Genomic DNA, 14475 nt, shown 5'->3' with positions numbered 1-14475 from the left:
CCAAGTGCCTGTTGCTGCCTTATCAGCAGAGCACATGTGAAACTGGTGAGGAACAATCACTCAGAAAGCAAACACTTTTCTAGAAGGAAGAATTCCCCTGGTGTCCTATAAAATACAAAGAAAGGATAACTGTATACATCTGTCCACTGCTGGAGAATGGTAACAGGGATGATGGACCTTTAATCTTCATCTTGTATGACCATTACCTCGGATAACTGGACACAATAGTTCTTGTTTTCCATCATTCTAACTGTGATCTTCCATTTACAGAAAGACCTACCTCAGCCTCCCGTGGTGATAGCTCCTGTCAACTGCCCTCAGCTTCCCAAAAACAGCAGTGTACCAGCCTCTCAACAAGACACAGAGCAAATGACCAATCCCACCCTCCACGTGAAGGAGCTGCACGGCTCCACGTCGGCTGAAGAGGAGCTGGCTGATGCCAGCACAAAGACAGACCAGTCAGAAATCTCTATTGCCCAGAGTGAGGAACCAACTGCTCAGAATAAGGATGACCTTGAAAGCAAATGCCTAAATGCAGAACAAAACCAGCTGGAATAAGTGATGTGATAAGAACTCCTTACTTTCCCTCACAAACATATCTATATAAAACCAGTATGTATTTAGGACTGGTTTAGTAGGGTTTGCTTTCATTGAAGAACCTCACTGGGAGTCTGATCATCAAATCCAGCAAGGAATGTTCTGTCTCCAGCTTCGGTACAGCTATACACTTCAAACATATTTCTGAAATATGGTGCTTTCCAGGAGTTCTGATGTGTGGGTTTCTATGATCACTGTTAGTGAATGCCTTTGACCATTTGTTCCATTTGCATTATAGCGAGGTAGCATTAAGAGTCTTTATTTACTCAGTACTCTGTGCTTGTGTGGCTGTTTCACTGCTTTACCATGGTGTAGGTTAACATGGAGGAAAAGCATTGAACAAGTCTGCTACAATGCTTACTTGAGAGAAACATGGTCTTTTTCTTTGTTCTTTTTTTATTTTTTTGGCACTTTCCTTATTGTCACCTTTTACTTTACTTCTCCTGACTTGTCAAAGCCATTGATGAAAGGGAATGCGTTATTATAAACTGACATTCAGGAAATACAGAGAATGGTTCAATTACCATTACTCCAAAAGGCTTTATACTACCATGGTGCATTAAATGCATCTCTTAAATTTTTTGTCTTTGTTTTTACTTCTAGGTACCTGGGCTACTAGTCTAGTTTAAAAGGCAGGATGAGTAGAGCTCCAGGAAGCTTTCTAGGCATTCATGTGAACTCTTAAGGGCTGTCTCTGATAATAAACAGGGTTGGTCACAGAATGCTGCCTGGAAGCAAATGCTTATTAAGAATGTTTAGAAATAAAATACAAGCCAAATAGGTAAAAAAAAATTAGGTAGTAGCACTATACTAAGCTTAACAGGCAGTATTTTCACTGGGAAAATGTTAAAGTGCAAATGTTCTTATGTTTGGGGCTTTGAGCTTCTATTTGTTGTTCATTCAAGGAATAGAATTATGATTTCTGATTTTGAAGAAAATAGTCTGTTTTTTCATTCCCAGCAGAGCACATATGGTGCTAGAGACAGTTGTAACTTAAAGCTACTTGCTGCTCAGTAACTTACCAACTGCCTAAGTCATGTTTTGTCTTTGCCCTAAGAGTAGTAGCCAAAGCATGGTCTGTCAGGTTCTGGAATGAGCCTGGGATCTCACCTATTATTTTGCATCTCTTGCTACGTTGTGAAGGAATTTGTGAATTTAAAAATTTTGGGGTGCAGCTGGTCTTACTTCACATTCCTGAAATTGTGTGTTTTCCTGTATAACATGATTGAGTCTTTTAGGCATCAGCTTTTGTACATAGAAAGATGATGAGATTTGCATATTACTTGTTCCATCTGAGTATATTTGGCTTTATCAGAGGAGTCTGTTCTGCACTTAAGTTGCAATTCCGGAAAGCCTCAAACACTTCACACAAAAACTGAAATAGAAAATTGAAGTATTATAGGATCCTTGCATATGATTCCAGATTGCATGGAAGAAATACTCCTGAGTATTTGAGAGCCCAAAATGTCATTTACAAAAGTATTGTCACAGTGATGCAATGAGAGGCATTGCTGTTGAATTGGAGTTGAAGGGCTCTCTTTTCCAGTCTATCTGTTAAATATCAGCCATTGTTTTTTTGGCTAGGTCTTCCAAAAGTTTGCCCTGTGTTTTTTGGATGATAACTTCTGTGGGCAGTGGTAGCATTCTTTCTCTAGAATGTGAGCAGCTTTCTCTAAAACCACACTATGGCTTCAGAGTTTGGCCAGCTCCTGCTTAAAGACTTGAACCTTGTCTGATAGGATGATACTGAGTTTTTTGGAAGGCTCCCTGAGTCCAACGGCCAACACTGCAATTAATTTACAAATTGCCCTAATGGAAGATAATACTAAAGTGATCTGGTTGTCAGTCTCCTCTTTAATGGACTGTTACTTTGGCCAGCAGTAACCTGAACCAGTTCTTACTAATAAAAAGCAACAGAAACATTTCACTGAAAACTTCAATCAACTGGATTATGCCTTAAGTCGTTGTGTAAGTATGTGTATTAAATTAAGAAAGCAATCTTGTGTTTAAATTATGAACTTGGCAAATAGCAAGATAAATTGGAGACTGACTCAAAGTTCTATTGGTTTTTGCCTTGATCATCTCTTAGTCATAATGTTGTTTGGAGTAGCTCTCTACATGTTTAAAAGCCGGTAGCTTTCTGATGATGAAGCATTAGGTATTATCTACTTGAAAGTGTATTTTAGCATTTGTTCTCCTGTGTGGTTAGGAAACAGTTTATTTCTCAGATTGTTCATAATCAATTAGAACAGAAGAAGTGGTGACACTGAACTTGTAGGCATTTCACAGTTGCATTCTGGACCCAGGTTTTGGGGAATTTCCATCTATTTTTACGTGTCACTTTTTTCTCCCGCAAACAACAAAGAATGCAGAAAAAAAACCACCAATAGCTTCTCAGTGCAGTTTAAAGCATGTGAAATGGCAACAATTTACAGATTTTGACTATCTCAGTACTGTACAAATCAGGTGACCCTGGTGCTCCAGTGTGGCTGTGACTGTTCGGACCCTGATCCTGGGCAGTTCAATTGCTTCCATCAAAAACCAAGGCTGTATTTTTTTATCTTAAAAAAACCTCCCTGATCAGCTTAATTTAAAACTTAATGTTGTATAGGAAGATAATGCATATCAGTTCAGTGTGGCTGACTCTGATTTTATTTGGTGATTTCAGATACACGTTACACACCAAACTTGAGTTTTAATATTTAAAGTAATGAAAGTAATATTAATGTTTAAAATAATGTTGATGGGCTTCTTGTTTATGTTTTTCACATACTAAGCCTTATCTGTCTAGAAATTCAGTAAGGGTTCTGTTCCTGAGAACTGGTATGTATTCAGGGGAGGCATTTCTTTTAGCCAAAAAAAACCCAATAAACACAAAAACCCCAACAACAACCAACACCGCTGAAAAGAAAATCCATCTGAGAAAACCTGACTCTTTGGATCACAATAGTGAGGATCAGATTCCTTCAAGTGTTTGTTTTGGTCTGTTCCCTCCTGAAGGATTGCCCAAATGCAGCTGAAGGTAGAATGGAACATGAAAGACATGGGTGACAAGAAGGTGACAAGAGAAAATTATCCCAAACCTTCTTTAAATTTTGTGAATTTTATTTTTCCTGTCACAAATGAAAAGCATTTTAAATGAAATATATAAAATAGAAACCAAAAAGAATAGATTTAAAAATATATTCTGGTTTTACCAGTGGCACCAATAAAAGCACATCCACATATGTAAGAATTACACTTGAAAAAATATTTAATGTTTTCTCTAAACTTTGACAGATGCGAGACAACAGAAAATCTGCAGCACAGCCTATTTTCCAAAAGGTTTATTAATGTGTTTCATAGAAAACTTCATTTAGAAAACTGTGGGTTTCCAAATTTCTTGAACATTTTCCATGGTCTTAGATAATCAGTCAAGCTTTTCCTTCAGAGGATGCTCTTTCCTTACAGTGCCCCTCAGTATGGCTGTTGTTAAGAACGTCTTGACAGTACTTTTCAGCCATGCACATTTCTGTGTTTCAGCTTTGGTTTTGGCATTCCTGATGCATTGTTCCAACTGGGAACAGATCATGACTACCATGGTAGTGCCTGGTGACTTCTGAGTATGCTGGAAACAGGCACAGACTGTGGAGCCAGACCGAGCCCAGCAGCCTGTGCTGAAATAACAGCGTTGTGAGCTTGCAGACTGTGGCCGCAGTCCTTATCAAATTAATCTGCCTCTGGGAGATGCTGTGAAATTACCTGCAGCTCTTTAAAAAAGCCAGTATTGGGTGTTTGAGAACAGTGTTGCCTTGAAGTTCAAGCTGACATGAGCTGTTTCCAGTGCAAGATCCAGTAGTTTTGTTCTTGTCTTTAGCCCCATGGCTGGGTATGTGTTTCTGGTTTCTTCCACTACACAGGCTGTATAGGATGTAAAGTCCATGATATTTCTTTTCAACAGCAGCTTCATTCACTGTCCAGGAACAAAACAGAGTATTTTGTCCATGCTTCCATCATTTGCTGTGTTACCTGTAGTACGCTGAGGGCTGAATATGCTGGCTAAGCAGTAATGTGTACAACTAATGATTATCAACGCATAGCACATTGACACAAGCGTGAAATACAGACATACCAGTACATCCAAATACTCATCCAAAGCTTGCAGAGATGGTGCTTTTTTCCATGGCAAGTATAATCTCTGGTGTTTTAAAAGGAAATCTATGTAGGGCTGTGTCTCCAGGCAAATGAGGACAGGAACTGTGGTCAGAGGTCCAGAAAACATCAGCAACAAGGAGCAGTGAATCTTTAGGTGTTTTAATCTCACGTGTCATTTTCCAGCTGGGGCAGGACATGAAGAACAGAGCTGTACTAACAGCTTTTCAGTTCAGGTTTTTGCCAGTGGTGCTGGGTAGGGCGGAGAGAGGGAGGATAAGAAAAAACTGAAGATGATTCAGAAAGCATGAGGAGACACTGAACAAGAAAGGCAATGGAAGAGTTGACTCCAAAGAGAAAACCAAAGGGCATGATAAATATCCAAAAATCTGAAATGCTGCTGGAAATTGGTTTGTCATTTTCAGGTAGGGATGACATTAGAATTAATAGACAAATTACAATAAGGAAACTTTGGCACTGGTGGTAGGAAAAATCTAGAAGTGGATGGCAGGTGAAGGGCTCAGTGGGGCAGGGCAGTGCCCAGTGCATGAGCTCCTTTGGTTCTGCAAGGAGAAAATTGAACCACACCAACCAGAGTCATTTCATGCCACTGCCCTTTGGGGCCAGCCAACAAGCCTACCTGTCCAGGTATAGTCTGAGGGTCAGGATTCCTGGGGTTTAATGATGTTACAGCATGAACTTTATCCTGGAGTACTCAATTTATGTATCATGAATGCTGTCAGGGTGTTTTATAACCGCTGTGATGGATAGTTCAGCTCTTGTGATACAAAGACTGTTTTCTGCTGCTTAAAAGTGATAAATCCTTTGGAAAGAAACCACATCAATTTTACTCTTTTTTGTCTATGTTTAATTTGTTAAATTGCTTCTGGCACACTGGAACATTTTCAGAACATGACAGCTTTGTGTGCTACCAGAAGCTTCCTTTGAGCACTGGCATAAAAGAACGTTCTTTTCACTGATCCTCTCTATCATCTCTATTTATCAATTATGTGCTCTTCTGTGAGGGTTCTACCTTTTCCAGTTTTGCAGTTAAATATTCAAATTACATGGAGTAAAGACAACATTTTGCCATCTGTAGATTAGTGATAGGTGATGAATAATGTTTAGATTGGATTTTCTTGAGTTGGGAACTAGTGTACTGTATACAATCATCTATACTTTTGGGAACTAGCAGAGGACTTAACTTTGTGTGATGCAGGGGCTCAGGCTTGGTTCTGTTTCCCAGAAGCTGTTGGTGAGTCCAGCAGCCAGGGGTTACAGGTGCCCATGTTCCTACGATTATTTGGAGTCACCTTCCTTAGGTGAAGGTGGCATTACAGTTTATCCAGTTTTCTCATAATACTTTTCTACATGTCAGCATGCAAGTTTAGCTCCAGATGGCAAACTTCATCCAGGTGTTTGTCTCTGAGAAATTCTGAGATGATCTGCAAGTTAGATTTTTTTGGTTGAGAACTGCTTCCTGCTGACATGCGCTGTATGTTGAGAACTGACTTTGAGTGTTTCATGTAAATATTGGTCAGCTGAAAATAGGCAGAGACATGGTCTCCAGCCAGCTCATCACCAGCTCATGCCCCATCCCTGGAAGTTCAATGCCAGGCTGGATGTAGCCCTGAGCAACTTGAATCTAGTGGACAGCATCCCTGCCCATGGCAGGGGCTGGAATGAGATGATCTGTAAGGTCCCTTCCAACCCAAACTATTTTGTGATTCTAAGATTCTGTCATAACTCTTAAAAAAAATTGGTGGCTTGGGCTGGTAGGAGCCCTGCAGCAGCAGACAGCCAACACCTCATAGTCAAGAGCTGCTGAAAGGTCTCCAACCCTGAGAATGTGACACTTTGCTGAAGCAGCAGCACCGTGTTCCGTCGGTGCAGTGAGGTTTCCCAGAGCCCGACCTTTGGGGTGGGGTTGCACACAGGAGCTGTAGCTGATGTTATTTCCAATACAATAACTTCTTCCTTAAGCCAGAGGTTCAGAAAGGATAGAAATAGCTCTTTTCATCTGAAACATGTATTTGTAGTCAGGAAATTGCAACAAACCTGGAACTTCTTCCATTGTGGATCCAAGCTTTGAACGCTGGGATGGTGGGAAGGTGGTGATATTTGGGGAGGAGCACAGTCCTTTACATGCATTCCCCAGCAAGGAACCAGAAGAGAATTTTATTGTTCTGCTCTGACCGAAGTTGGTTCCAATTTATGTTGAACAAAAACTTCAAAACAGTGGTTTAGTTTGACAAAAAGCAACCCACAGTGGCATAGGTTTTTTGGTTTGGGTCATAATCTCCTTTTTTCATATTCAGTAGTGGAGACTGCAGAAAATATATATCAAAGATGTTACAGCAGACCCTAAGTTGGCAGCGAGCCCATGTGGAGAACGGGCTGATTGCTCTGATGGCCAGTTAGTGCAGCAGCCTGCCTGTGCTGGGGTGAACATGTCGCTTGTTTGTCTTCATACTTTGCCACTTGTCTCTTCCACCAGACTTTTGACTCTCAAACTCTCAAAGAGCACTGGTTGTGGGAGAGCAAGAAGGAATCTCTCGTGTCACAGTGCACTCCCAGTGCTGTATGAAAGGCACGAAACAGGGAATTGCCCACTGTGCTCAGCCTGGGGCCTGGGCCATGCGCTGCGTTCCTCAGGGGCTGAACATGGGAAACGTCTTTGATCCTAAAGTCAGTGACAGTAACTATGAGCTCTGTACTTTCAGCCTAGCAACATAGGAAAGCAAAACCTAAGAAAAATCTGAATTTACAGCCCTTCCCAGTGAGCTCTGCTCATTGCTGACCGTGTTCCTTCAAGGCTGGAGGAACTGGGGTCTGATAACCTGCCAGCAATCCACGAGCCCTCTGCGACCCTTGGTAGTGTTACTTTACTAAAACTGAATCAGAAGTGCTTTGGGTGTGGATTGGTGGGAGGCTGGAAGCAAAACTTTCAAGCCATATAAAGGGGATTTACAAGGTAAGAGTTGAGACCCATTTGCTTAATGCGCATTTCTTGGATGCTTGACAGTCCTGCCTTTAGAGAGGAAGTTGATTCTTGGAGGTAACATTATCAGTAGAACAGTCTTAAATGTCTGGTGTCTTTGTGGAAGGACTTTGTAATGGTGTTCAAATAGTAGTGTGTAGGATAGTGTTATGAAGAGTGCAGACTAGAAGATTGTTAATTTTAGCACTTGCAAATGCATCTGTTTAACTCTACATATGTACGCATGAAGAGTAAACTTTAAGCTCATTTCAGGTACTGAAGGAAAGATTTTCTCTTGAGCCAAACGTATTACATGTTTTTGCTGTTTTAAGATTTTTCTATGCAGTTTGGCCCCTTAATAAAATTTTTAAAAATTAGAGAGAGACAAAAAAAACCCCTAAAAAACAACCCCTCCCTCCAAAAAAAGAACAGCTAAGAAAGTTAGCCAGTGTAGGAAGACTGGTATGAAAACTTAGTTGGAGTATTTTTCCTGCATGGGGCTATTATTTCCAAACAAACAAGCTATGGTAATGAAGTGCAGATGGGACATAAAGAATGAGGAATTTATTTCTCTGTAAGGATGTAGTCAGTGATGCTGATAAAATGAATGTCTTTCCCCAGTTCCCTGGTTCCTACCTTGTCAGTCAGTCTGTCAGTGGTATACACCACATGGATCAGTTCCACAGTTGTAGCTGACTGTGGGGTTGTCAATCCCCCATGGGAAGAGGGTCCCTTTCCCCACACACAAGCTGGGGAAGATGTAGCATTTACTACTTGATGACTTGCAAAATTGTGCATATTGCATGATATCTGCAAGGATAGATAAATCAGTAATTCTGTGACTTTTGTCTATGATACAGGTATCTTATATCTATGGTACAAGATATTTTTTCTGCTGTTATTGTTTGCAATAACAAAGAACTGACTGTGTCACCTTACTGATCCCTTCCTGTGCTGACAGTAGGAGAGAGCCATTGCGAAGACCAAGGGAAAAAGCAAGTTTGTTTCTGAGTAGTAAAAGACATTTTTGGCAAACATTTCTGTTTTTCCAAAACTGTAGGTCTTACCATAGTACATGCATCAGATTTTCAATTCAGTCTGGGTGGCCTTTTCCCACCCTATGTCTGTATGGATCTTTAAGGTTTTGATACCAGCCCTCCCTCTGACTGAATTACAGCCTTGTATCCAATTGCACAGCACATCATAATATATATATTTTTATATATGTAAATACATTGTAATACATAGGATTTCCAGTGACCAGATGTAGATTCGCTTTCCTTCTGTGATGTAACATGGAAAAAACCTTATTTCAAAATTAACAGGGATGGCAGAATCTTAGGACAAAGACGTGAGAAATATCCCAAGGGTTTCTGCAGAGTGCATTTTCCATGGAGTAATGAAGCCTGTTTCAGGCATATATAGATACGATGAAAGAAAACAAACTTGAAAATGTCAACTATTGTGTTCATTTGGTTTTTTCCTTTTGTTTTGCTATTAAAAAACACTGGAATTTCCTTTCGTCTGTTTTAGTTTAAAACTGTAAAAATTTTCTAGAAGTGTCAAATAAAGATACTTAATTTTTTGACTGAGTTTTGCTATTTTATATCACCCTTAAGTTTGAAACACTTTTTTTTTTCTTGTTTGCTCTGGGATGTGATAAAATGTCTTGTGGAATTTAAAGATTGCCGTGTACAGCTCCCACCATGAGCTGGATTCAATGCAAAATTCTTAAAACTTGCTCAATACCAGAAACAGTGTTTGACACCCGCACACAGTTCACACAAGTGATCTCTTTCCCTGGCCTTTTTAACCCTGGCAGAATCCCAGAACAGTTTGGGTTGGAAGGGACCTTAAAGCTCATCCAGTTCCACTGCCCTGCCGTGGGCAGGGACACCTCCCACTGTCCCAGGCTGCTCCAAGCCCTGTGCAGCCCGGCCTTGGGCACTGCCATGCTCTGGGCACCCTGTGCCAGGCCTCACCAGCCCTTTAAAGCTGTGTGATCAGCTGTACTGATAAACTGGGTCTGACTACTCTGTTGCATGTTGAAGTGCTGTTGCTTGGGAAGGCAGGTGTTTACTCACAGCCCCTCTTTCTAAGAAAATGCCGAATATCTACTGAATTACAAGGCAAGTCCTGGCTGTACCCAGGAATGGTACAAACTGACAGCAGGCACAATTCCACTCTGTCTTTCTGTTTAGTATGTCCTGCATTTCACTTTTAAATACACAGTACAGCTGAGAAAAGAGAAACTGAGAAATTTCTTGTGATATCTGACTCTAAAAGACAACAACAACAAAAACAACAAAAAACCCCAAACCAACAACAACCCCCCCCCCCCAAAAAAAAAAAAAAAACCAGACAAACAACAACAGCAAAAACAACCCAACCCACCAAAAAAAACAGCTGCAGCAAGACAGCATTTCTGTCTGGGCTGTCACTGGGGAACCGAGACAGCTGCTTCCATTCAGACAAGGAGAGTTCGAAACCAGAAAGATTGTTTTAAACAGAGGGTGGTAAATATTAAGACACAACCTGGACACAAAGCTCCTCCTAAAGTGTTGTAAACCTCAGCCTGTATTAGTTGAAACAGTGCCTGGTATGCTAGGTTTAGACATACATCTGCATGCTGGAACAAAATCAGCTTAATGAACGAATTGTGTGACCATTATATTCTTGTACTTGGTTATTCCTGTATCTGTTGCATAGACAAGGACAGAGCATTTGTTGTTTGTGGTTTTTTGGTGGGTTTTGTGGGAGGGGGTTTTTTTTGCTTTTTTTTTGGGGGGGGGGGGGGTGTGTGTGGTTGTTTGGTTTTGGTTTTTTTTAAAAAAGCCCATATTATGGGTCTTGGCAGAAGGTAATGCTCTAATGCAGAATGACACCATTCAAACAGGAGGAGGTTGACTGAACTGCCGGTCTGCTGAACACTTGTGGCGGAGCCCACAGTTCTCCCCACAGTGCCACAGGTGCAGATCCATCACTAGTGAAAATCTTGGCATTCCGAGCTTCTCCTGACTACCTTGGGCATTTGCTAAAGATCTGTCCTACGTGACCATTTCTGCATCTGCAGGCACAGTTTGTGCGGACTATTTACAAGCATCTTATCTCTGTACGCCTTGCTCAGTGTTGCAGCAAAACCCCCTCGGGCAGCGCTGGGAGGAAGGGCTGGATTCTCCACATTCTCCACCCAGGATGATGGCTCAGTTAAGTACAGGGATTGCTCTGTGCTCAGATGCTGCCTGAAGGTTGGTTTCAGGGCACAATGAAATTCCCACCTGGAGCGCTCCTGTGCCCATTGTTGAAATGTGTTTTTGCAAATGTGTTCAGTCAATTGCCGACTTTCAAATCAGCTCATTGCCTCACTTGTGCAAGTGATTAACTGGGGAGTTCTTGGACCACCTGGGGACTCTAGGACTTGGCTATGCTGCAAATCTGTCCTATTTTTCTTCTTGTGGGAACTTTAACGAGGCATAGACAGTATTTTGATCTGGCTTTTCTGTTTAAATACAATTCCCATATTCACGGTTTCTCAGTTTCAACTCCAAGATAGATTTGACTCTCTAGATCACCTCTGCATACTGCTGTCAGTTAGAAGAGCTCCTTGGAAAGAGATGCAGCTTTCAGAAGAGGGGTGCTCTGTTGTGCTGGGGTGACGTTATGAAGCCGCTTTATTCCTTGCCCACCCTCTCAGTGCCCGAGGACGCTGTGCCTTTAGGCTGCACCCAGGGCCGGAGCCACGGGCCGAGTGCAGGGTGCTTCAACGGGGGCCCAAGGGCTCGGGGGTCTGGGCAGGGCTGCTTTTCTGGGTTTCCTGTGTGTTCCAGCTAGCTGGGAAAACGTTCTGTTGGGGTTTTTTTCGTGTTCTTTTTTCCCTTTCCTTCCCCTTGCCTCACTGCCTCCCTTCCCTCCTCGCCGGTCCGGGCAGCCTGCGGGGACGGCCCCGGCTGCTCCGAGCCCTCGTGTCTGTTCCCTCTCCGGGAATTTACTGTATTTTGAGGGGGTTTTTAATCCTGTTCTACCCTGGGGTTTTTTGGTGTTAATAAACAGTTTGGTTTTTTTCCACTTTAATTTCTTGTGACCCACTTGTCTTATTGGTAGAGGAAAAGGGGGGGCCCTTTTCCCTTCAGAGTGTTTCCTCCTGAAGTTTTATCTCCAAACCCGAGACATCTATGTCTCCAGTGGCTCCTAGGAATCACCCTGTTCCCAACAGATGCTCCTGAGCAGGTCATGTTACCGTCAGGTATGTGTGCATCCCCTGCAAGTGCATAGCCATCTAGCCCAGCCATTCAAATGTTCCAGGTTTTCCTCTGTGGGGGGCAGGGAAAGTCTCCTTTTACATGGAGGATTACAAGGAAACACCACCTGAGCAGCAAGACTTGGCCTGCTGCCCCTTCCTAGGTCAGCCTGCTTCACAGCTTGGGGTTGGACTAATATGGACAGAGAACATTAAGGAGCTTCATGGACTCTGTGGCGTGGGGGTTAATCCATCCCAGGGGAAGAATTTTATAGTCTTGTTGATCTTGAGGAGGTTTCTTTTGCCCTGTCAGCTGTACTCTGTTCCATTGTTACAGTCATGTCAGCTGTAGTCTCTAAAGCTGGAAAAAATACCCACACCACCTACTACAGTGATTAGGGCAATAGCACTATTCACAGAAATTGTTATTTCAGGCTGTATGTTCAGGAGTTGGTGTCTTATTCACAGAATCATGGAATGATTTGACTGGGAAGGGACCTTAGAGATCATTTAGTTCCAGGCCCATGACATGGGGTGGGCTAGGCCAGGCTGTTCAAAGCCCCATCCAACCTGGCCTTGAACACTTCCAGGCATCCAGGGGCAGTCCACTGCTCTGGTCAACCTGTGCCAGGGCCTGCCCACCCTCCCAGGGAACAATTCCTTCCCAAGATCCCATCCAGCCCTGCCCTCTGGCACTGGGAAGCCATTCCCTGTGTCCTGTCCCTCCATGCCTTGTCCCCAGTCCCTCTGCAGCTCTCCTGGAGCCCCTTTAGGCCCTGCAAGGGGCTCGGAGCTCTCCCTGGAGCCTTCTCCTCTCCAGGTGAGCACCCCCAGCTCTCCCAGCCTGGCTCCAGAGCAGAGGGGCTCCAGCTCTCAGAGCATCTCCTCTGGAGCCACTCCAGTAGGTCCATGTCCTTCCTGCTCCGAGGACCCCACAGGTGAACGCAGTGCTCCAGGTGAGGTGTTTCAAGTGAAAAATTCATTCCAAATTACCTCCAGACGTCCAAAGGAAGAGTATATTTATTTTGTGGCTTTGTACCCCCTGGATGGGACAAAGGGCATTTCAATTCTGTGGCTGTTACAGAGCTGTTCAGTAGTTGCATACTCTGAAAACAATTCCAACAAGGTTCAAGCAACTTTCATTAATAGGAAGTTAGTGAGTCAGTCACTCAATATTTCTGTGATATTTCTGTAGGGAAAAAAAGAGAGAGAGGGAAACTCTAGCAGAAGACAGCCATATAACCATCAGTTTTATGTATTTACAAAGAAGAATAGTGCAGAATTTAATTTTATGAAAAAAGGCTTTTTCTTCTGAAATGTCTCTCGTAAAGTTATGTAGGAGCATTATTCTTTTCTATTCCTATGTTCTCTTATATCATGATTGGTTTATCACTCTGAAATCAAGACTTAAAATTTAATTAAATTAACTAGTACTTTTTTTCCCCTTCAAGCATGAGAAATGTCTCTTACCAGTGCAGAAAAAGAAAATGAAACAAGGAAATCTTCACTTAAAATGTCTTTTGGGGGCTGCAGCGTGTGTGACATACGTCTTGATGTGTCAGGATGGGGTTCTCATGATAAAAAACTCTTCATTTCTGATCAGTTTTCATAAGCTGCTTTCTGTCCCCATTCCATTTCTTAGTTGTTGTACCACAGGGAAAGAACTAGGAGACACAGCCATTTAACGTCATGTTCATTTTTCCATGCCCTCAGTAAAAGGATCTTCCTGGGAACCAGAATGAAGTGAATGGTCTTTGAAATCCTTTCATTTAAAGTTCTTCTTGCTCTGTTTTTAGCATCTAGAAATTTTCTTGACCATGGAAATAATTCCATATCCCATGCACAGCATTTTCCAACACTCCAACATGAAATGTAGCAAACCTGCTAAATACTGTTAAAGACGTTTAAATCCTTCTGGTGCACCACGATGTTTTTCTGATTGTTCTATTAAATTTTGAGTATTATATTGCTTTAGTGCAGTGTTCATTTTATCTGTACATTGCGACAGTGTATGCAGCAAACACAAGAGACAAGGGTGGTCCCAGCTGCCCCTGTAGAGTTTGGTTGCCAGAGATCGCATCCCTAGTGACTTGACTTCTCAATTAACTTTGAAGTGTTTGCTCCCAGCCCCTTCAGCAGGAGTGCAGACTGCTGTTCCTAATTTCTTACTTATTTGACCACTGACTGATTTTGTTGGTTTCTTCTTCTATTGCAGTCCTATCTCTCCTCCTCCCCTTATTACTTTTGGGCTTTGATTATGCAGTTTTGCATCTCCATTCAGTCAAAGATACATGCAGATTCTCTTTATTTGGTGAACTATTAGAAGGATGTCAATCCCTCACTCAGCTCTTTCACAGGGATGTACAGTCTGTCTGAAAGAACAGGAACTGCTTGTGGTGTTCACCGGCTCACAGCCAAATGTGTTCAGATACAGATATTGCAGCATTTTTCTGGTTATTAGCTTGGTGCTAGTAAGACCGAGGTTCTGGGTTTGATCTTCATATGGACCATTCCTTTAAGAGTTGGACTC

General features: G+C 42.3%; 1 protein-coding gene across 2 annotated transcripts in view; it reads left to right on the top strand.

Annotated features, from left to right (window-relative positions):
- SPPL2B (signal peptide peptidase like 2B) overlaps positions 1–9223 on the top strand; it is a 32713-nt gene extending 23490 nt beyond the window's left edge. For both annotated transcript variants that reach the window (XM_082298011.1, XM_082298012.1), the window contains exon 15: positions 271–9223. In XM_082298011.1, the coding sequence (XP_082154137.1) occupies positions 271–558 (288 nt within the window). In that variant the 3' untranslated portion in view covers positions 559–9223. The remainder of the gene's footprint in view (positions 1–270) is intronic.
- The last annotated feature ends 5252 nt before the right edge of the window (positions 9224–14475 follow it).

This window comes from Coloeus monedula (assembly GCF_965178545.1).
Source record: "Coloeus monedula genome assembly, chromosome: 27".
Classification (NCBI taxonomy): Eukaryota; Metazoa; Chordata; class Aves; order Passeriformes; family Corvidae; genus Coloeus; species Coloeus monedula.
The sequence above is the reverse complement of the archived record's forward strand: the minus strand, read 5'-3'. Positions and strand labels throughout refer to the sequence as shown.